The 22,572-nt window shown below is 37.3% G+C and overlaps 11 protein-coding genes and 2 non-coding genes across 13 annotated transcripts; 5 read left to right on the plus strand and 8 right to left on the minus strand.

The window, feature by feature from the left end:
- Positions 1-4: 4 nt before the first annotated feature.
- On the minus strand, positions 5-1,312 carry RCH1 (Rch1p; the record flags this gene model as incomplete). Its single annotated transcript, XM_041552830.1, has 1 exon — positions 5-1,312. The coding sequence occupies one exon, from the start codon at positions 1,310-1,312 to the stop codon at positions 5-7; it is 1,308 nt and encodes a 435-aa protein (XP_041408764.1).
- A 516-nt stretch (positions 1,313-1,828) lies between these two features.
- Positions 1,829-2,341, plus strand: IMP2 (endopeptidase catalytic subunit; the record flags this gene model as incomplete). Its single annotated transcript, XM_041552831.1, has 1 exon — positions 1,829-2,341. The coding sequence occupies one exon, from the start codon at positions 1,829-1,831 to the stop codon at positions 2,339-2,341; it is 513 nt and encodes a 170-aa protein (XP_041408765.1).
- Positions 2,342-2,555: 214 nt separating this feature from the next.
- MIH1 (putative tyrosine protein phosphatase MIH1) lies at positions 2,556-4,148 on the minus strand (the record flags this gene model as incomplete). Its single annotated transcript, XM_041552832.1, has 1 exon — positions 2,556-4,148. The coding sequence occupies one exon, from the start codon at positions 4,146-4,148 to the stop codon at positions 2,556-2,558; it is 1,593 nt and encodes a 530-aa protein (XP_041408766.1).
- Positions 4,149-4,982: 834 nt separating this feature from the next.
- Positions 4,983-7,226, minus strand: MSN2 (stress-responsive transcriptional activator MSN2; the record flags this gene model as incomplete). Its single annotated transcript, XM_041552833.1, has 1 exon — positions 4,983-7,226. The coding sequence occupies one exon, from the start codon at positions 7,224-7,226 to the stop codon at positions 4,983-4,985; it is 2,244 nt and encodes a 747-aa protein (XP_041408767.1).
- A 511-nt stretch (positions 7,227-7,737) lies between these two features.
- CCS1 (copper chaperone CCS1) lies at positions 7,738-8,445 on the minus strand (the record flags this gene model as incomplete). The annotated part of the gene is made up of 1 exon (XM_041552834.1): positions 7,738-8,445. The coding sequence occupies one exon, from the start codon at positions 8,443-8,445 to the stop codon at positions 7,738-7,740; it is 708 nt and encodes a 235-aa protein (XP_041408768.1).
- A 346-nt stretch (positions 8,446-8,791) lies between these two features.
- On the minus strand, positions 8,792-9,730 carry SUB1 (chromatin-binding transcription coactivator SUB1; the record flags this gene model as incomplete). The annotated part of the gene is made up of 1 exon (XM_041552835.1): positions 8,792-9,730. One exon carries the CDS (start codon positions 9,728-9,730, stop codon positions 8,792-8,794), a length of 939 nt encoding a protein of 312 aa, XP_041408769.1.
- Positions 9,731-10,104: 374 nt separating this feature from the next.
- ARA2 (D-arabinose 1-dehydrogenase (NAD(P)(+)) ARA2) lies at positions 10,105-11,142 on the minus strand (the record flags this gene model as incomplete). The annotated part of the gene is made up of 1 exon (XM_041552836.1): positions 10,105-11,142. One exon carries the CDS (start codon positions 11,140-11,142, stop codon positions 10,105-10,107), a length of 1,038 nt encoding a protein of 345 aa, XP_041408770.1.
- A 231-nt stretch (positions 11,143-11,373) lies between these two features.
- On the plus strand, positions 11,374-11,793 carry ARG80 (Arg80p; the record flags this gene model as incomplete). Its single annotated transcript, XM_041552837.1, has 1 exon — positions 11,374-11,793. One exon carries the CDS (start codon positions 11,374-11,376, stop codon positions 11,791-11,793), a length of 420 nt encoding a protein of 139 aa, XP_041408771.1.
- Positions 11,794-12,364: 571 nt separating this feature from the next.
- On the plus strand, positions 12,365-13,687 carry IOC4 (Ioc4p; the record flags this gene model as incomplete). Its single annotated transcript, XM_041552838.1, has 1 exon — positions 12,365-13,687. One exon carries the CDS (start codon positions 12,365-12,367, stop codon positions 13,685-13,687), a length of 1,323 nt encoding a protein of 440 aa, XP_041408772.1.
- A 1,357-nt stretch (positions 13,688-15,044) lies between these two features.
- Positions 15,045-15,149, plus strand: KABA2_12S02486. Its single transcript has 2 exons — positions 15,045-15,081; positions 15,113-15,149. It is a non-coding gene; the product is annotated as a tRNA-Trp (tRNA).
- Positions 15,150-15,410: 261 nt separating this feature from the next.
- CSM3 (Csm3p) lies at positions 15,411-16,409 on the minus strand (the record flags this gene model as incomplete). The annotated part of the gene is made up of 1 exon (XM_041552839.1): positions 15,411-16,409. One exon carries the CDS (start codon positions 16,407-16,409, stop codon positions 15,411-15,413), a length of 999 nt encoding a protein of 332 aa, XP_041408773.1.
- Positions 16,410-17,115: 706 nt separating this feature from the next.
- Positions 17,116-20,373, plus strand: KABA2_12S02530 (uncharacterized protein; the record flags this gene model as incomplete). Its single annotated transcript, XM_041552840.1, has 1 exon — positions 17,116-20,373. The coding sequence occupies one exon, from the start codon at positions 17,116-17,118 to the stop codon at positions 20,371-20,373; it is 3,258 nt and encodes a 1,085-aa protein (XP_041408774.1).
- A 583-nt stretch (positions 20,374-20,956) lies between these two features.
- On the minus strand, positions 20,957-21,028 carry KABA2_12S02552. Its single transcript has one exon. It is a non-coding gene; the product is annotated as a tRNA-His (tRNA).
- Positions 21,029-22,572: the final 1,544 nt, after the last annotated feature.

Here is a 22,572-nt window from a genome sequence, read left to right on the forward strand (position 1 = left end):
CTAGCTAAACTGTAGATGATTCAGAACTTGAAACAGTTTGTCTATCAATATCAGTGGTAGGTAATTTTTCTAGATCTGAAGTTCCAGATAAAGTCTTTTCGTCGTCAGCTTCTTCTTGTTCACGTAATTTGTCCTGTTCGATTTCGTCCTTCACCCATCTTTTTAAGATAGGAACAAAGAAGTTAGCAGTTAGGACTTGTTCACCTTGATATAACACTAAAGGGACTAGTAATTTCCCTAAATGTTCCTTGTGATTACCATATTGGGATGTGATTAGAGATACACCCAGAGCAGCTGTTTTAGCAGGTGCGCAATACATAATGCAAATTGTATCTTTCTTGTTGTAATAAAATGGTCTAAAAACCTTATAGGAATAGTAATATAAGTTTGAGCATTTCCCTTTGACAGGATCCTCTGGGAACAATTTTAAAAGAAAGAAAGGTCTCGCAATGCAAAATGAAACCAAAGTGAAAAATAGATAAACACCTAGGTTGAATAAGCAAACAAATACAATACAGATGTGAGAAACGCTGGTAAATGACTTTTGATAAAATGCAGTTGAAAATGAACTAAACATGATCAATAATAACATGTATGATCCAATCTTAATATTATATTTTTTCAGGAAACCTATATATGCAGATGTTTGTTTGGGGAAAACATTTTGAATGCATTGTCCAACAAATAATGGAACAAATACAGAGAGACCGACTTGCTTCATAACACGGCCATATAATGCACTGATAGAACCACCACTAGAAGGATCACCAAATGAAAATAGATCATTGCTAGTGTACATTTGAACCAAAGCAGGAGTAATGAATGCACCAAATAAGTTTCCTAATACAACTTCACAAACACAGAGTAAATCGTTCCCGTTAGCATCATGCGTCATAATTACATTCGAAGCCACTGTCGTCGGACAAGTAATAGTGGTGATTATACCCATTAGAACCCATTTATCAATGTTATTATCGTTAGATTTAATGATCGCAACACAAAATCCGTACACGATAGAAGACGTAATTAAAAAACTCATTGTAGCTATTGTTAGATGAGCTCTCCAGTTTGAAATATTTGCTAAAATTTTTTTGGTGGACATACTTAATCCACTCTGTAAAAATATCCATGCGACTGCACCGTATCCTATACTGTATTGACCTTTGATAAGACCGCCATCTCTAGCAAAATTGGGAGCAAATCTAGCTATCACAATGAAGATAGCCAGACAATAAAAGAACCAGAATGATTTAATAATTTTCGTCACTGGATGGTGCCATAGGTATTTGAAATTTGTACTTGAAAATATCATAATATATACTTTTGTTTTTTTTATTGTTGAAGTGATGAAGAACAACTAGTTATTAAATAGGTTGTTCCATCTATTGATTATTACCTCGACAAACGTATGCCTTATATATGTCTCCTTTACATATTTCTTAAAAAAGAAAAGAAGAAATGTATGGTCAAAGTTTCCTTGAAGTCAACTTAATCGAATACTCTGAGAGATGGCTTCAAATTAACTATTAATCATCGTTGTCGGATCTCTATGGGAAAATCTTTCAACAACGCCGATTCTTCCAGGCTTTGTCCCAAAATTTCGGTCCGAAATTGTTCTCACAGAGAGAGACAGAAAACAGGCGGTGGTGCGTTCCCCGGTTCGAAACCTGCCGGCAGCCACCTGCGAATAAGGAAGAACTGAAAGAGTTGAAAGATATCAACCGATAGCTTTACTACTAAAAGAACGTCATGTTTGATGGCTAGACACAACATCACCACGTCACAACGTTTTGCATACCAAAATAAAAGTGAGCACGCATTATAGGTCATGTCCAGAAGAACAGTAGTACGAACAGCGTTGCTGACTGTGACCTGGATTCCAGTGATGATGACTATGGGAGAATTTGTTCATGTTTCTCAAATCAAGGGAAAATCTATGAGACCCACTTTGAATCCCAGTGATGGCAGTACGGATTGGGTATTAGTCAAAATGTTTAGACCACGAAATAGAGAACGTAATGATATAGTGTTGTTTCGAGCCCCTACAGATCCTAACGTAGTATATTGTAAAAGAATTAAAGGTTTAAGTAATGATGCACTGTATTTAGACCATGATAGTATGGTTAAACAGGACAAGACGCATCTAACATTGGTACCGAACGGTCATCTGTGGGTAGAAGGAGATAATATGCATTCTGTAGACAGTAGAAGCTTTGGTCCCATATCCGATGGTTTGGTGATTGGTAAAGTAATGTGTGTAATATGGCCTCCTGAAAGATGGGGGACAAATCTAAATAGATGGGTAGGTAGGGACGTTTTAGCTAACCAAGATTCGGAATAAGACTGTTGATTATCATTTATTATAGACTAATAGGTAAATTGAATATATTATGAACTTGTGTATTCGTGTTTGTTTTGTTTTGTTTTTATGTAAATATTTATTATTATGGAACCTATTCAGTTATGTAAAATTTGGTTAAAAATGCGAGGAGGAAACATGTTTTTATTGAATGTAGTTTAAAACTAAGCTTTATTTGTTTCGTTCTTTCTTTTTTTCAACTTTTTGTGAATGTTAACCTTCTAGATGGGGAACGAATCACAACATGTTCATGATTATGGCTAAATTCGTCATTCTCCTCATAACTGAAATATGGATCGCTTGGAATATTATCGCTGGATTGCAACCTTCCGATGCTGATAGTACTGCTTGTAGAAGCCAGTGAGGAACATATATCATCACTAGATACACTAGAACCACCATTGGAGCAATTATTAAGATGTTTGTAGAATAATTTTGGTGGTGGATCGGGTCTAAAGATATTACTATCTCTTTCTTCCAATATCCTTGCCTCCTTCCACGTCTTCGAATTACTATGTCGTGCCGTGGATGGGTTATTAGAATTGGACTTGAGACTTGATGCACTGGCAAATGTCCTCAATGAGTTACTTCTTGTAATAACTTTTCTTGAAGCCTTTCTAAATCTATCCATTTGAATTTCACAATCGATAATATTTTCTTTAGAATCCATCTCTACATAATTAATTGGGGAACAAAGACTTGAATTATAATCGAAGAAAGCCTTGTAACCACCATCCAGTATCACAATATCCGGATAGAACAAATGTGGGTAATTGTCATGATTGACACATCTGTCATGGTTTCTAAATGCTGATGCCAAAGTAGGACCCCTCTGTGCACTGAATTCGCAATGGAATATCAAGAGACATCGGTGAGACCCCTGGATTGTATTATCTGCTATCCTTTGATCTATTAGATGTGTTGCGATATCTTCTGGTCTTGAAAAATTCATTGCTCCCTTGATATGTCCACCTTCGTACTCGTATGTAAATCTGCAATCGATTATCATATAATCATCATAGAGAGGTTTATGGGCATTGTCAACTATAATATCTTTCAAAGTATTAACACTGATTCTAGGGAATGTGTCATTTAAAGACATTTTACTCTTTGCAGAATAATGATCAATGTCATGCATGTAGTATGTGGGTATATTACTATTCCTCAATGTCGAGTTTTCTCTCTCCAGATGTCCTGGGGTGAAAGCTTTATTTTGTTGGTTAGAAACACAATGTGATGGAGAAACAATATTTAAATCTTTGTATTGATTATTTAACGAGCAAATTGAATTTATTCTCTTGACACTAGAATTTCTCATTGGAAATTTTTTCTTCTTAAAACTTTCGGTACGATATAACCCTAGACTATTCTTACGAGGCTGAGTCATTGATGTCCTTCTCTGTATTGTGGGGCTCGTCACTGTAGAATTCAAACGATGAATCCTATTTCTCCGATTGGTTGTAGGACTCATCATACTAGGAGACAGCATCAAATCCTCGGAACTGATATGTAATGCCAATGGAGACAGTTTTGCTGCGGTAGTCTCGATACTGAATATAGGAGCCACTGGTGATTTCTCGTTAATACTACTGCTATTTGAATCAAGAGCTGAACCTGCAGAATCTTGATTGTTATATTCATTGCTACTTCTATTCTTCTTTTTGGAATCGCCAGACTTGAACAGCGTATGCATGTTCTTGAACAGTTTCTTGTTGAACGGGCTCCCTAGAGACATGCGGTGCAATGTCTTTGTTTCATCCTTAACAGCACTTTCTATCAGGTCATCCATCCTGCTAAGATAATTGATTTGTAGTTCTTCTTCAATTTCCAGTTAGCAATTGCGATTAAAACAAATATAAAGAAGCGACACAAACTCCACCGATTCGATATAACGAAATCACAGTATATATATGTTGAGAGAGAAAGAGAGCTTGTCGACTCCTTTGTGTGTCTTCTGAGGTCTATATCTGTCAGTTCTTGAGGTAGGTCTTTTCTTCAACCTGAAACGCTCCTTGTTCTCAAAACCTCAAAAATTCTCCAGGCGGATCAAAATAAAATCACAAACAATAGCAGAGGAAATTTCTCACTGGAGACAGAGAGAATGTTATTATAACTGTCGTTGCACTTCAAAGGCCAGTATACGCATGGTAATGTACCTTCCACCAGTACAAGGGTATGTATATATATATAAGTGTGTGTAGAATACTTCTCCAACAAGCACGGTAACTTCTCCAAAACAAAGAATCACCAGATGTGCTCTCTCTTTACTGCGACGGGCTCTTCGCCCAGCTGCGAGACGGCCGAAGCCAGGCTGAGATCCTGCTGAGCTCAGCTGAGCAGAGAGAGAACAAAACTGCGTGCTCGTTCGCCAATCAACAAAGGAGGGTGTGGGTGGTGATCTGTGCAGGTAATCAGCTTCTTCAGCAAGACAATGATCCTCCAAGGGTCTATGTTGAGAGACTAGAATGATGATGACGATGATGATGGTGTGTGCATTAAATGTTTCAGAAATTATGTAAGGGAGGAGAGAAGGTATATAAGGTTGTATCGAATATATATTAAATGACAGATGAATGCAGGTGAGAGGGCCGGAGAGGCGATAACTGGTTATCTTACGCGTTTACTAGTTGCTTTTAGTGTTACCCTTTCTGTGTGTCTTCAGATGTTGTGATAAATTATCACTTCTACTGAATTTCTTGTCACACAATGTACACGCAAACGGTCTCTCCTGGGAATGAACCGATCTGATATGTCTTCTTAAATGCTCGCTTCTTCTAAAACTCTTACCACATGTAGCACACGTGAAAGGTTTATCATTTTCCTCACTATCCTTAAATTTAACTCCCGGAACAGTGTTGGTGTTAGGGATCGACGGAGTCCGACTCTTATGTCTTGAACTTATACTTGTTCTGGCAATAGGACCTATTGCCTTTGCCATTGCAATATCCGATTTATGAGTTCTACCAAAATTAGCAATGGTAGTGGATTTACTTCTACCAGATTGCGCACTGTTACTGTTTTGTCTGGAAAGATCGTAAGGAGCTGTTATTCCAGAAACAGAAGCCGAAGCTACAGTTGAGGAATTCCCGTACATATTGCTGGTCCCTGTTGGGAATTGTAAAGGCATGTGCGCATTGATATTACCCGTTGACAGATTGTTGTTTAAGAATTCATTTGTGAAATATGCATTATTATCATTAATAGAATCGTTTGGCATATTCATTAAGGATGGATCACCAAATGGGGTACCAAAATTCATTCCAAAATTCATAGGCATGTTTGCGTCAGCTGACAATATCCTTCTTGGTTCATGAGTCTCTATCTCCAAGCTATTGTTACTAGTTGGGGAACCCGTTGTCTTCCACGGCACAACATTTATATTATTATTACTGTTATTATTAGTGGTGGTGTTAGTTGTTGCCGGTATGTACATTTGGTTCAGAGGAGCATGTAAATTTGGCACAGAGTATCTGTGTTGTTTCTTACTGATACTATATTGTCGTGCTTGTCTTGGAGATTGAGGTGAATTCATCCCTTGTGATTGTAATTTCTTCTTAGAATGTGGATCCTCAATAAGAGATTCCTTACGAACAAGTGGTATATCACTTAGATTATCATTCGATTCGTTAGTAGAAACCTGCGTCATCGGTATTATGGTATTCTGTAAGTTTGTCATACCTATAGAGTTCTGTCTTATTTGTTTCATATCGTTGTTATTAGCTAAGGAGTTGCTTTGTTCCGTGAATGGGTCAATGAAATTTAAATTGTAATCTCCTAATATTTGGGATAACTCTTTATCCATCTTTTGTTCATTACGGTCGTAAATGTCATCCTCATTGGTGATATCTGAGGGTTCCATCAATGTTGCAAACCCTGAATTGGCCCGGTTATTATTACTATTTGAATTATTTGAATTATTTTGCATGTTCCAAAAATCCATTTGATGAGATATCGATGCACGATTGTTGGTTGTTGGCAGCAAGTTATGATTGCTTACTTCACTGTGTCTTCGAATGTTGTCGATCTCACCGAGATCTAAATTCAAATTGATATCTCTAGAACGGCCATATTGACTATTGTTGTCATTATCCTCAGCACCGTTACCTATTTCATTTGGCATGTAGTTATCAAGCACAGTATCCAATTGAGCCGCGTTCAATGCATTATCGGCAGCACCTACAGTTGCTCCAGTTGCTCCAGTTGTTGAACCGTACGTGTTGTCCAGCATTGTATTGATAGGAAAATCCAAATGGTTAAATGCAGTGCTTGCGGGCATTGTCAAAGGTGACATGGACCTGTTATTTTCATTGTTTGGAGATATGTTTTGAGACACCTGAGCCAAATGTTTATTAAGTCTGCGAGCATTCGTGTCGCTGGCATTATTGGAGTTAATGTTACTTTCACTTCCGCTGACATCCTTCCCTAATAGAAAATCGTGTATATTAGTTGGTGTAGTAGTTCGTTCATAATTGATATGAGACGAGTCAAACATTTGTTCAGCAACGGCCAAATCCGTTTCATTCCGTAAATCTTCCTTGTCCTTATAGTCTGCCAATGTAGCGAGAGTCTTCCCTGTGGCTCCATATGGTGTAAATATCGATGCGGCTTCATCAGTAATGCTATTATTGCGATTATTACTAATTGCATTGGCTCGTGTCTCTCTATAATTTTTTGACCTCCCAGGTAAGATGGGCATCTCCAACCCATAACCTGTACTTGTTGTAGAGGACTTCCCCGAAGGTGAATCTACAGCACTATTGTCATTTGAATGTAATTTATTGTGTGTCTGTTCTAAGTCATTATTAAACTGGAGATATTCCGGAGTCCCTGTTATCGTTTGTTGTTGGTTCGGGTGAATACCTGACATGGCTAAACTATAATCTCTTGTTATTCGAAGTTCTCTTTGCTCTAGTGGGAAAATACAAACACGTAAAATGCTACTTCACCCTTCTTATCTAATACTATACAATGAAAAAGTGTGTCTGTGTGTAAAAGTACGTTCTTCTCGCCAACTTACTGAATATCTTCAAAAACTTCAACTGTAAAGGCCAAAGAATTAAAAAAAAAATAGTAGAAGCCTATCACACTCAGATATGTGTTCTTTTGCGTACTTCTATCCAAAACGTAGACTTAAACTCACCAAGCAAACGAACCTTTATGTGATTGCAACTTCTAACTGTTGTTCTTGGAATAAACAGCTCAAAGTTTTGTTTGTTTTCCCAAAATTTTGCTGTCTATTTATTACCTGCGAAACTGCATGCCTCTCCCCCATGCGCGTATGAAATATATATAGATATCGATCTCGTATTTGACTAGATATGTAGATATAGAGATATATAAGATTGATATAAGTACAGCTGGAACGACCGTGAGCTCTATTAATTGATGTTTTGCTCACGGGCATCCTTTCTTTCTTGCCAGACAGTCTTACCTGTGCAAGCACAGACCTGCTTGTCGTTCTCCCATGCACCGGCACTTCTAGCGATGACACCGCCGATTTCTTTCCCAGGACCATCAGTGGTCAATTCCTTAAGGACAATACTACGACCTATGATCTCCCATGCTTTCATTGAGCCACTCCAGAAGGCATGGCCTGTGACGATTCCGTCAGCTTGTTTGAGGCATTTCAATGTTTCAGGGAATTTGAAAAATGCGTTTCCCGTAGATTGCAACCCTTTAGAAATGTCACCATTCTCATTAATGGCAACAGAGTAATTGCCAGCGGGCAAGTCTGCACCATTGATGGTAATGTCGAACAACGTCTTGCTGTCGGTCACTTGAACGATACGTACCAGCCCTTCGACAGTACTGCCTACTTGTTGAGAGAAGTCTTCAAGGATAGTCACTGCAGAGGAGTTTGGCTTACCTGAACCTCTCAGGATGGCGTCCATGCCGTATTTCTGGAATGCAGAAATAATATCACTAGGGGCGACACCACTGGTGATACCAACCATCTTTCTTTTTGAGTCGACCTCATAGCTTTGGAATAGATCGATTGGCAAACATTGCTTCACCACAGTTTCATTGACGTCCTTTGGCGTATTGATGGCATAAGATGCTTCAAAGGTTTCTTCGTTACTTCCCATTGTGTAATGTTCTAGTTGTATTTTGTCTTGTACGTTCGCACTGGATGCAGAGTCTAGCTTATATATAACAGAATACTAATCTGGGTCTACTTCTGAGTCTCGATGGCAGCAAGTTGGTGGTTACTGTTCTTTCCCCTTTTATAGAGAGAGGGCACCATCCACTGTCCTTATTACTAATAATTTTCGCACTCCTTAACTGCGCGTTGGCTATAGCGACCGTTTCCGTTACTATGTGAATGGGATTATTAATATAAAAATGTACGTAATGTGAAATTGATGACATGATAGATGTAAGAAGTATATATGTGCGTATGAGGGTGTGGGGGTGGCTTGAGGACGATGGTGACTACTCCTCTTCGCTGACCTCGTCGAAGATCTTGTTCATCTCCGCCTCGAGGCTTTCGCCATCGCTGGAATTGTTGTCCCTGTTATCTTGAGTCTCAGGAACTGGAGCAACCGCTGGGGATTCCGTCAGTTGAGGGGCAGGCTCGTCAGCTTTGACCTCTGGGACAGTAGCGGCAGCAGTTTGCTCGGGTTTTGGCTCTGGAGCCTTAGCCTCGGGAGCCTTGACTTCGGGAGCCTTAGGGAGACTAGGGATCACCAATGTAGCATTTGCCTCTCTCTTGGCGTTTGCGATTGTCTCTTCGTGCAGTAGTAAAGTAGGTGGAGCCACCTTCTGTTTTCTGGATTTGACTTCGATCTCCTCGCCTTCTTTCATGTCCTTCTCTCTGGTCCGTTTCTTTGTAGGCTTACCATTATCACCAGTTGCTGTTGCGGTAGCATTTTTATCGTTACTATCACCGCCAGCTTTGTTCTTATCGCTGTCCTTACTGCTCTTCTTCTCATTCTTTTTATTCTCTTTGTCCCCATCATCGGCATCGTCGTCGTCGTCTTCATCGTCGGATAGTAATCGGACAGTCTTGGTTCTAGGTCTCCTGGATCCAAACCTTCTTAAGGCATCGTCGATATTCAGTCTGTGTTTCAGCAACTCATCGTACAGGTCCTCCGTCAAAGAGATCCCTTTCTTCCCGGGACGCATCTCACCTGTAGAATTGTCCATGTAGTACTCTCTGATATCGATCAAGTTGATATTCCGGAACTGTCTCACAGTGACCCGCTTGTTCTTCCCCAGATCAAACACTGCGTCTGCCTGCTGGTTGCCCAGCAAACCCAGCGTGTTCGGATCGCTACCGTCAGGACCCTTGTTGCCGTTGTTGTTGTTACCACCTGGGCCACCTCCTCCATTCTGTCTTCTCTTGTTCTTGTATCTGTTGTAGTATGACATATCTGCAAACGGTTTGTCTTGCTGGCGTGGGCTTCAAATTACAGTAGCTCAAAATGTTATTATACCTTCCAGTGGATTGCAACCTTCACAAGAACCAAAAGAACCGTCAAACATGCATCAAATTAGCAGCATCACCACAACGTAAGGCCATGCTTCTTCCCTCTCCCCATCCCATCCATCTTATCTTTCCTTTATATAATCAGAGAGAAGTGAGAAATTTCATAAAAAATTTTCAGTTTCTGTTGGGAAGCGGCGGTGGGTAGGAAGTGAAGGGCTGCTGGCCCACGTGAAAAAGGGTGATTTCGACCAATATGCATTGTTACAGATAGGTATATATATGTGTATATTTACAGGACAAGGGGGTTTATAAGTGATCAGCTCTGGATTTGTACTTGGTTTAGCTCTGGGTGGGCGATTCCCGATGGCCACTTCTCGTTGAGGTGTTTTCCCAGGATCTCTTGCTGGATATGTGCAACGAGTTGCTGCTCTGGCGCTGTTAACTTGTATCCGTCTTGGGACAACTTCGTATATATCTTGTATGCGTGTTGGAATTCTGTCATGTTACTGAACCCAATGACAGTGGGACCTCGGAGGTTCCACTGCACCAAGGCATACTTGACTGCCAGGTCCGCAAGATCCACACCATGTGTTTTACAGTACGTTGCGGCTAGTTGGACGCTGTTTTGTAACTCTGGAGAAGCAGGGTGGAAGTACCTGGTCTCTTGTGCTCTTAACAAGGACATCGATAGGACGGAGGCATTGGCGATTTGTTTGATTTTGCATTCACTCTTGAGACGATCGTAGTATTCCAATAGATGAACGTTTTGTAAATTCAAATTGCAATAGGAAAGCATACAATCTAAAGCACCGATACCCTTTTCCTGAACACATAACAACGCCAGTTTATACAAGTAATCCAATGGATACCCTGATATCCCCACATGACGGATATACCCTTCGTTTTGTAACGCTCTTAATTCACGTAATGCTGTGAAACATTCTTCTACGGTCCGAAACTCAACGTCGTGTAAGTATACTATGTCAAGGTACCAGGACTCCCGGTCTTGTTCAGAGAATGAACCACCTAATAACCTCTCTAAGGAACGCATCACACTGGCTCTTACGCCCTCAGTGGTATAATCAAACTCCTCCTCCTTAACGCGACCTACTTTGGTGCATATAGTGAGTTCGGATCTCTTCCATGTCATATGTGACAACGCCTGGCCGATCAGCATCTCACTGGGTCCATAGTACGGCGAAGTGTCGATAGTATTGACTCCTGATTGCATTGCTGACTCGAGCAGTTGTTTCACGGGCACATCGGAGGGATTGTCGTTGTATTGATGGTTGAACGTCCCACAACCAAGGATCAGATTACTGACATTATGGAAATCACGTTTCGTGGATGGCATCTTGCTTTTATTGGGTGGGTGTAGGCATGTGTTGTTTCCAATGATTGATTCTGTTCAACTTATATACTCTGTGTATCTTTATTCATGGTAGATCGAGACGGTGAAAATTTATGCCGATTCCTATATTAATTTGAACATTCTCTGGTACACTACAGTGATGGAACATATAAGAGAAAGAGAGCGAAACCAAGGCAAAGGAGTTGTATTGAAACTGTAGTTAATAATTGGAATATGGGTGTCAGTAACGTAGTGGCGAAGCCTGAAGTCGAAAAGTTCGTGACTGGAAGGTTAAGTTTTGAACGATCGAAGGACAGTGATGTCGACAATGACAACGACAACGATAACGATAACGACATTGATGGGGACGCTGAAGGTGATGGAGAAGGAGATGGGGAAGAGGACACTACACGTAGGAAGAAACCCATAAAATATATTCAAAATAGAACAAGAAGACATGTGACATTTGCGAAACGAAGACATGGGATCATGAAGAAAGCATACGAGTTGTCTGTTTTGACTGGTGCAAACATCTTATTGCTAATAGAGTCGCATAATACGGGACTAGTGTATACATTTACTACCCCTAGATTGGAACGGGTAGTGGTAGGTCAAGAGGGAAAGGATTTGGTGAGGAGATGTTTGGCAGATTAGAAGATTTTGAGCCGACGAAGCCCTGAGATATGCATATTACTAGATCCTAAATTATTGGCAAGTAGTCTACGAAACAGATAAGAATCGGGTGTTTGGATGAGATATACTATTTGCAAGACACACCGCACCCTGGCCAGCATACGATGACTATTAGTATTAACAAGGATTATAACATGAACTACATTCATTTACCTTGCGGAAACATGTGTATGGATATTATATAACAGTCGATTCAACCTTTTATTGCACCACTCAGTGGCAATCCCACAACCAACGAGAGAAAGTCATTCCCATCGGTCGTTAGGTTCGATTATTTCACAAACTTTCCAGTATATACATACATACATATTGCTAACTAACTCTCTATATATTTTGTTTTGTTTTGTTTAATATGCGAAGCGAAAGCAAAATGAAAGAAATTTTGGTTATCAACAGTAGAAAAGTTGGCAGTCCTTTCAAACGTGATTTTAAAAAGAACAACTTGCTCATATTAAATATATAGTAGGTAGCATCTGTCAATTGAGTTTGCGTTGATAATATACGTTGCAGTCCCTGTATTACTAAAAGAGAAATGTCTGAATTGAAGGTGTTTCAACCAACGGAAATTGTCCTGGCAAAGGTCAAGGGCTATTCGGCTTGGCCATCAATGATCATTCCAGATGAAATTATTCCGGCTAATGTTATGAAATCAGAATATATGAATTCTGATAACGACGATGTGGACTCGGAGTCTGATATAGATACTAGTAACACCGATAACTATATTGTTTATTCAAATATTCTTTCCTTTAAGAAATTTATTAAACCAAAGGATATCTATTGCGTGAAATTCTTCTGCGACGATTCGTATATTTGGGTTAAACACCGTGATCTCTCGATACTCACAATTGAAGATTGTCAAGAATGGTTAAACTCTAGCGTAAGGAAGAATAAGAAGTTGATTCCTGCTTATGAAATGGCTCTTACTGGACTTGTCACCAAAAATGGAATTGATGTTTGGGAATTTGTTGAGTATGGCTCAATGGGTAAAGCCAAAAATGATGAAGAGTATACAGAGGATGGCAATGGTGACTCTGATGAAACTGCAGGATCTCGTAGAAGTAAGAGGATAAAAAAGGTAACTAGATCTTCTAGTAGACAAAGAACCAAAAGACAACAAGAAAATGATGAAACTGAAGATACAGCTGCTTCAAAGAGGACAAGGAGTAGAAGGAACATCAAATCAGAATCGACTACAAAGGATGAAGTAGTACAACCCTCATCGAAACGTTCAAGAGCCTCTACACCTAAAATAAAACAATCTAGAACTACAAAAGCAGCACCAACATTGAAATCGAAAAAGAAATCGGAACCAAAACCTGTATTGTTTAATTATGATGATGATGAGGATTGGAGTGTAGTTGGATTGGGACCTCAAGATCTATCAGTGAATAAACATGTAAGTCCATTAGTCAAGAAACTTTCCCAAAAGAAAAATGTTGATAAGCATAATGATTTGAAATTGGATATACAAGATAGAATCGCATCGGTGAATAGTTTATTATCAAACATATTTGCATCTTCTTTTGAAGAAGGAAATACTCTAAAGAAAAATGATATGGAGATTATATTAGACGAGCTGGACATTGCGATTGGGATGAGAGGACCCCATAACGAATTTATAACAACATTCATATCTAATAGTGAATTGTTATTTAATTTCAGACTATTGTTCAATCTGAAGGGTGAGGAATTGAAAAACTGGTCATTGTGGAATGGATTTCAAAAACATTTTAGACAAATATATGAACATGAATTTATGAATGATAGCAAGACATGGTCCATCGATCCCATAGATAAAGAAATGAATGGCAACAGTAACCTTGGCTCTCAATTAAAGGTGGAGAATAAGTAAGATGTGTAATCCCTATGTGTATTAATATCACGATATTCTAATTGGTAATGTAGTAGTTGTTTTATTAAATAATTAAGTGGATGTAAATATATGTAACTATTCCATGTCAATTAAATTAATATCTTTGATATTTTTAAATTAAAATTTAAATATAAGATAAGCTCACTGGTATATGACAGAAATTATGTCGAAACGATATATTTCAAATGTTCTAATAAGGACTAAACATTAAGTAAAGAAACGAAGAAATATTTGTTGAAATGTAGCAACAGCACTAAAAAGGCTAACATTAGCTTTACCTATCTGAAGGTGAAGGTAGCTAATATAAGTAGAATTTAGAGTGTGCTGCACCACCGTATATATAATAACACATGATATATACTGCATAATGTAGTATTCGTTCCCCCTACATTGGGTTTATTGGAGCTACATTGTCCAACGTTACTATTCACAAAAGATGGGCAGTTTAACAACAGCAACTCTGTTTAACATATAAGTCTAACCACAGTATGTCTGATGGGAAAATTGAATATTAGACATCTTCTATTTAACTGAACAAATTTTATTATATTACAAAATCAACTTACAGTCGTCTGATTTTTATATCTTATATAACAAATATCTAAAGTAAATTATGGAAACAATTATTGAGCTGAAGCAGACATACTGTGGTTAGACTTATATTCGTTCATTATTAAAAGTGTTAGGTATAGAGGTGAATGGTGTAGCTTAAGTTTTAATGTTAGGTAAGCAAAATATAATTGTTATCTTTCTCTTATATTTGTAAGTGATTTTTTATATTATATATAATTTATAGAACGAATAGAATCTAACTCAGAATGTAAGTTCAGAATTCTCTGTCTTTATATATTATTTATTTTCTCAAAAAACTGTTTCTCTAATTCTTTCTTAATAAAATATTACCTAATGAATTATTAAGTAAAAACCATTATTACCTAATTTTTACGTAATGAAATTATTAGGTAATAAATTACTAATTAATGGGAATGTTATTACCTAATTATTACGTAATTCTTCATTCTTATTTGGACATTTTAGATATCTCAATTCCACATAATTTCTGTCAATTATATTCATAAATGAAATATTGTTCCATTTATATATGTTGGATTATCATTGTCGTGATTATAGACTCAATCGACAGTGGCGTAAGTAATCTATTATTAAGTTGTTGCGGGATGAACCTATCAATAGATCATAACCTTGGTCATTATCCCTCTTATAATATATTTCCGACAATGTCTGCTTCAGCTCAATAGTAACATTTTTCTAAATACATTACCCGGATCTTTGGTTTACCTAATATATATTAATATTTTACTAAAACTTCCAAGATGAAGCGGTGGCTCAATGGTAGAGCTTTCGACTCCAGTTAAATCCTGGATTTTCCAAGGAAACAATTGCAATCGAAGGGTTGCAGGTTCAATTCCTGTCCGTCTCATTTATTTTTAAAAACTTTTTGGCCAGTTTCGTATACAATGACGAATATATTTATATAAATTTAGTGATATATTTTAATAATTAATGTTATTGATTTATAAATATCTGTATAAAAATTTAATTTCATGTTAGACAACTGGAATTAAAATATCTGTCCCAAGGCACATTTATCTTATCTTGAAGTGTAAATAATTTCTAGGGCCACAGTCTTCCATCATCATAATGTCTTTCTGCACCGGGCTGATGCAGCTAATATATATATTTAAAAACCATAACCACCCATGTCATTCATAGTTTCATTCATATATTCCTTTTCTATCTCATTTAGAGCCTCTTCATCATCAGAGTACTGATTTTCTGCAGTTTTTTCCTTGTTTGTAGAGTTGAAGCCAGAGTTTTGTTGCTCTATGTTCGTCATTTCGTGCATCATTTCATCAAGCTCAATTTGAGAAGGCATATTTTCTGTTGGTACGAAATTAGAACCAGTTGAACTGGAATTAGTTTCCTCCGTTTCGTGATTTTCGTTGATAATTATTCTTTTACTGCTAATAGCTGATATTGAGTATAAGTCGTCATCATCATCATCAAGATCATCATTATCACTCTTCCTATTGTTTTCTGTTCGGGTAGTGGCTATATCATTGGTTGATAGTATAGGTGTGTCTTGCGATATGGCACTCTCTGTGGGTATACTAATTGAATCCTGGTTAACAAATAACGAACGTTCTCTATTTGGCATAGAATTTGTATCGTGTTCAGTATCATTATTTGTAGCAGAACTTGTGTTATGATTGTCATCATGTTCCTCTGTATATCCAACAGGATCAATCCCCATATCCTCCCTATATAAATTAGCCCTATATTCCTTCAAACTTTTATCAGTCTTACCTAAAGTTTCACACAATTTAATAAAATCCCTGAATTTAGCCTTTGGAAACAGATTATGAGCCCAAAGTTGATAAAATTGAACAATGTTAGACAAGTTTCGTTGTGCAGATTTCCGACTTGTTGATATCCGTATCCTTTTAGGTGCATGTTTCATCACAAATGGTAGTCCTGGATCGCTTAACAGTTTTTCAGAGGTCAACTTTACTTGAGGTCTTCTTGTTTTAGTCGCAATGACCGTGGGATCCAATACAGTCGGATCCAATACTGTTGGGTCCTGTTGTATAACTGTTGGGTCATTTGAATCAGGTCCTGACCCCTTATTTTGTTCGGTTGGGTCAGCCCCGTAATTCATCATATAGTCATCTTGTTCCATCTTGTCACACACAGCAAAATATCACAGAAAGGCAGATATTAGCTCAAATATACCTGGGTATTCGACCAAATGTTCTCGAAAGATCTCTAGCAGTTGAATTTCCCATTAGCTTTATATGTTATTGCCCAATTTAAATAAGGAACGCCAAAATGTTTTCAAATTCAAAAATGCCATAATGATTTTTCGCGTACTTGTTACCCGGCGACTTCACATATCAGGTCACGTGAGAAAAAGGGTCCTGGATCAGATCAGACCTTAATATATTCTTTAAATCCGTCGATAAAATAGTAATATTAGAGTCAATTAAGATAAACACCCCCAGTTTCAATTCATAAGGGACGTTAATATGTGACTGTTTGAGAGTTAACATCGATTGCACAGGACATATATAAGAATTTTGACAAATTTCGCACCATAATCATTTAAGACGGCATTTCAAGATTCATTTTCGGCTTGAAATTTATCTTTCAAGCCATTTTTTTGCCTTGTAACTAAATAACAAGATGGATGACTTCATGGTTTCCAATGCTAAAAAGGAAATATAGGAAGTAGCAATATAAACGAATTTGCAATTCAATTCGAAGACATACCATAACCTTAAGCAGGAATTCCAATATCAGGGATAGGAAGCAAAAAAAAAAAATTCTTTTTTAAATTATTGTTTTTCTGTTTGATTCGAATAGCAATAACAGTTGATTAAGTACCCATGTTTGGCCTAAACCGTTCAACATTTGGTGGTGCATCAACGCAACAAGCTCCTTCTAATGCTTCTCCATTTGGTGCACAACAAACAAGCACCAATTCCTTCGGAATGAATCAACCAAATGCCACTACTCAGCAGCAGCAAGGATTTGGCGGATTTGGTATGAATAATACCACAGCTAACAATACTACAGGTTTTGGTTCTAATGGCACTACTAACACTAGTATGTTTGGTCAAAATACAAATGGTGCACCAAGCAATCCGATGTTTGGTAATAATTCGGGTGGTATGAACAATACTTCTTTGGTGGGTAATTCGATGAATCAAGCCGGATCTAACAACGGTACAGGTATAAAACCATTCACTGCATATCAAGAAAAGGATCCAGTAAGTAGTGCTACGAATGTATTCCAAAGTATTACATGTATGCCAGAATATCGGAACTTTTCATTCGAGGAATTGAGATACCAAGATTATCAAGTTGGTCGTAAGTTTTCAAACTCTCAAGTGCCAGTAACTAATACCACTGGTGTAAACTCTTTTGGCCAGAGTAATGTGAACAATAACAACGTCACTACAAATAATGGTGGTCTATTCAGTAGTAACAACAATACTAATAGCACGACAACTGGTGGACTGTTTGGTCAAAAGCCTACTACTGTATTCGGTGCCGCCGCTGGTGCTGGTGCTGGTCTTTTTGGCCAACAAAATACTAATAATAATAATTCAACTACCATGAATTCTCCATTCGGTTCAAAACCCCAAGGTAGTGCTGGTCTATTTGGTCAACAAAATAATAATGCCACTGGGTTTGGACAGCAAACTAATACAACTACATTTGGCCAGAATAACGTTAATGGGTTTGGTCAACAGCAAGCTACTTCTAATAACACATTTGGTCAACAAAATACAAACACATCGGGTGGTCTCTTCGGGCAATCTAATAACAACACCTTTGGTCAACAAAATGCAAACACGTCAGGAGGGTTGTTTGGTCAAAATAATAACCAGCAACAAAGTGGACTATTTGGAAATAAACCATCATCTGGTGGATTGTTTGGTCAGAATAATACTAACACCAATACTGGTGGTATGTTTGCTCAGAATAATAATTTCAACCAAGGTAATACAAGTGGAACATTTGGTCAGACTAATAACAATAATTCTATGTTCGGAAACACAAGTAATACAAACACTGGATTTGGTGGACAACAGATTGGTGTAAATAATTTCAATCAAAATCAATCTGCTGGAGGACTATTTGGTAATAAATCGGCAGGCGGATTATTTGGTCAAAGTAATAATGCCTCCCAGCAACAAGATGGATTGTTTGGTAATAAACCTGCAACTGGGGGATTATTTGGTCAAAATAGTGCACAACAACCACAGCAAGGTGGTCTCTTCGGCCAAAATAATATGCAACCGAACCAAAGTAGTGGCCTATTTGGTCAAAACAACCAGCAACAACCTTCAGGTGGTTTATTTGGACAAAACTCTAACCAGCAATCAAGTGGATCATTTGGCGCTAAGCCATCAACAGGAGGTTTGCTTGGTCAAAATAATAACCAACAGAATTCATCTAGCGGTCTGCTTGGACAGAATAATGGTCAGCAACAGAGTATAGTGGGGGGAGGTCTCTTCGCGCAAAATAATCAACAGTCAGCTCAAACAGGCGGTCTATTTGGTGCCAAGCCTTCTAATACAGTGGGTGGTGGATTATTTGGGAACAATAACCAGCAGCAACAGGCATCAGGCGGACTCTTTGGTGCAAAACCGGCAGGATCTTCATTTGGTGGCAACGGGTTAAACGCTGGTGCAAACACGAGTGGCGGTCTATTCGGTAATAATATGAATAACACGAACGCTAGCAATCAATCAACTTTTGGAGGAAGTACCACAGGCGGTTTATTTGCCGCTAAACCAGCTGCACAAGTAGGTGGTGGGTTATTCAACAATAGCAGTGGTGCAAATGGTTTAGGCCCAAATACAGGAAGTACTCTCTTTGGGTCAAAACCATCTACAGCTACTCAGGGAGGTGGACTATTCGGAAATAATACATCTTCTGGTTTTAATAATACATCAGTTGGGACTGGACTTTTTGGTGGCCAAAAACAGGCTAATTCAGTGCTAGGTTCTCAAACTCAGATTGGAGGACAAGTATCTCAAACATCGGGTCAACCGGACAATTTAGTTACTAATAACCCATTTGGTTCAGAAAACCTTTTCAATAGAATCGTAATTGATGAAAATGGGTTAAAATCTGCTAAAACAATAAATATTACGAAAGTAAACGCAGAAATAAAGAAAAATAACACCCTGACTGGTGCATACAAACTGGTTCCAAAACCTTTATTCTCAACAACACAGCATATCCATTCTGAAGATGGAAGCACGATGCGTAAGATTCTACGATCAAAAGAATCCGGAATTAATAGCGGCATTGGTTTATCGGGGTCCACACAAAGCAACGAATCTTTGGCAGCCAGACCATCCTTGTTATTAGTAAGTAATGACACCAGTGATAGTAATGGAGTCGTAGAGAAACTGTTATTTAACCCTGAGAAAAAAACATTCAAAGATTTCCTTCAACATAAACTTCATGGAATTGCTGAAAATAAAAAAATAAGAACATCTCCAGAACAACAAGAATCGAAAGATGAGAAGATCCCATTGAAGGGATCGAGTACACAAATCATGCCTAAAACTACTGAGAAGATAACCAACCCTACAAAGATTGACTCTGAGTCCATTGTAGATGAGAGAACGGCCGAAAGTGAAAATAAACCTTCCCCTCCTGGTATGAAGAGTTTAGATTTCTCGTTTATTGATGATAACTATTATATTTCTCCATCTATAAGTACATTATCATCCATGTCGCTCTTAGATATACGTAAGGTGGAACATTTAATTATTGGCCATATTGTTTACGGGAAAGTGGAATTTCTAAAACCGGTTGATTTATCTGATATTCCGGTCATACTATTATGTGGAAAGTACATAATTTTGAAACAAGGATCTTGTAAGGTAATTCCATATTCTGGAGAAGATATGGTGGAAGGTTCTGGTATCAATGTTCCTGCAAGAATAACATTATATAATTGTTATCCAACCAATAAAGAAAATAGACAACCTATTAAAGATGCGCACCATAGCATAGTCAAAAGGCATATTCAAAAATTAAGGAAAATACCTAACACAAAATTTGAAACGTATGATCCAGTTAGTGGTAATTACATATTTACTGTTCAGTCTCCAATCTGAGTTATAAGTTTATATTATTTGAAATAAGTTAGATGATGTTTAGAAAAGAACTATTTTTAATTGTATGATAATAATGGATCTAAAAATTAAAATATACAAGAAAATGTACATATTTTTAAAACATAAATTTAATTTTAAATCCTCTAATGACGCAATTGAGGTAAATAAAAAATGTAGAGTATAAATATGAATGTTGATCTTGTTTGAGGGGATGCATTTAAGTGATATATATATTAATCTTTGAATTGAATATACGCAGAAAGGGGTAAGATATTGTTTCGAAGTTGCGACAGAAAAAGAACATATCTAATAGAAAATAATACCTTATCATATCATGGTTAATAAAAAATGGTCTAAAATAAGCTACTGTATCCAGTGTTCTTATTTTAGTTTGGTACATTATATTTAAAATAGAGTAGTATTCTTACATAATATATTTTTAACATCGTATAGAAAGATGTTCTCAACTGCAAAGAGCTGGTGAAGCCAAAACGACTAAAAAAATATTTTATCCTTTAATTAAAGGAATTAATTAAATCTCAAAGCACCACGTGACTAAGGCAAAAAACTTTAAAAAGAAATGTGCCACCTCCTGGAATCGAACTAGGATTTCATCGGCCACAACGATGTGTACTAACCATTATACTAAGATGGCTTAAATTTCTTGTTTTATCTAAAAATCTTAATTGTTAAATATCTAAGATTTTATAATAAAGTAACTCTTTTCTTTCCGTATGAACTGCATGTAAAATATAGCGGCAGCACTAAAAAGGCTAACATTAGCTTAACCTATCTGAAGGTGAAGGTAGCTAATATAAGTAGAATTTAGAGTGTGCTGCATTGCCGTATATAGAATTGACAGAAATTATGTGGGATCAATATATCTCGAATGTGTTATGAAGCGCGTTATAGTATGAAACAAATATTACGTAATGATTAGGTAATAGGAGAAACCGATTGTCGAGAAAAATAAATAATACATAAAGACAAAGAATTCTGAACTTGCATTCGAAGTTAGATTCTATTTGTTCTATAAATTATATATAATATAAAGAGACGGATCGATTATCGTATTAAAAAATGTCCGAATTAAATAAAGTAAAGCTTGAAGAGACTAATAGAGGTAAACACTCTATCTCAGATTCTCTGCACTGACTCAGCTCGAAAATTTATGTCGAAAACTACCACATCAATCGACTTGAATTAATTGTAAATGAGTGGTGTACATAGTTTGAGAAGCAATACCCCTTTTTATGATTCTTTTGGATAAGGAACACGTGGGACATGACGTAGCATTAATAGCTTTTAGTATTGGAGCCAAACTCATAGGAGTAATAAGGTTGTATTGATCAATACCTTGGTAACCTAGATTGGCGTGTATTTTGGATTCAATTGGTGTTGAAATTTTCTTAGAAAATAATAAGCGATCTTTCATCTTTGTCAGAGAGGAGTTAATAGGTACTTCATGCCCAAAAAATGCATATCTATGTACGTTGACTTTAGTTTAAAATTAACGACATAAAGACCATGTTTAACAGTTTCTAATGGAGCAATTTTACCTGCAGAAGTCGAAATAGAAACACTGTTATCATCGAGAAGAAAATGTACACCAGCACTAGTACATTGAAAGGCTTTTAAGACGCACCAGCAACATTGTCAAGTTGGATAGCACCAATTTTAACAGTACCTTGGCCATGAACAGGGATTTATCCACCGCCACCTTTAATATAGGTTTCAGAAGATGGAACAAATATATTTAACAGCTTTTTGTAGCACGCCTGATTCATCTTACTTAGATTATCCATGAAACTTAGGCAATGTTTCAGAGATTCAGGACACAAGGTCAATTAAAAAATTCAATAGAATCTTTTTTCTTGGAATTGATATTTTCTTTGCATTTTATAAGATAGCTGGCGAACATGGACATCTGAGAAGTATTAATAATAGTATCTAATAGATCGTTACCACTTTGAAGTTCGCTAGTGTCACTAATGGTATACACCAAATTATCAGCTTCACCCTCAGTGGATATTTTGATTCCATCAAGTAAAGCATTGATTAATAACAGGATAGCAGTGTTGGATGCCTGTTTGGGAAAAGTCTATTCGTCAATTACATAAGCAATATCACCGGTTAAGGTGTATTCAGACCACTCAGTGGGATAACGAATTAAATTCTGTTTTAAACGGATAAATCAAG

Source organism: Maudiozyma barnettii (genome assembly GCF_903064755.1).
Source record: "Maudiozyma barnettii strain CLIB 1767 genome assembly, contig: KABA2_12, whole genome shotgun sequence".
NCBI classification, from domain to species: Eukaryota; Fungi; Ascomycota; class Saccharomycetes; order Saccharomycetales; family Saccharomycetaceae; genus Maudiozyma; species Maudiozyma barnettii.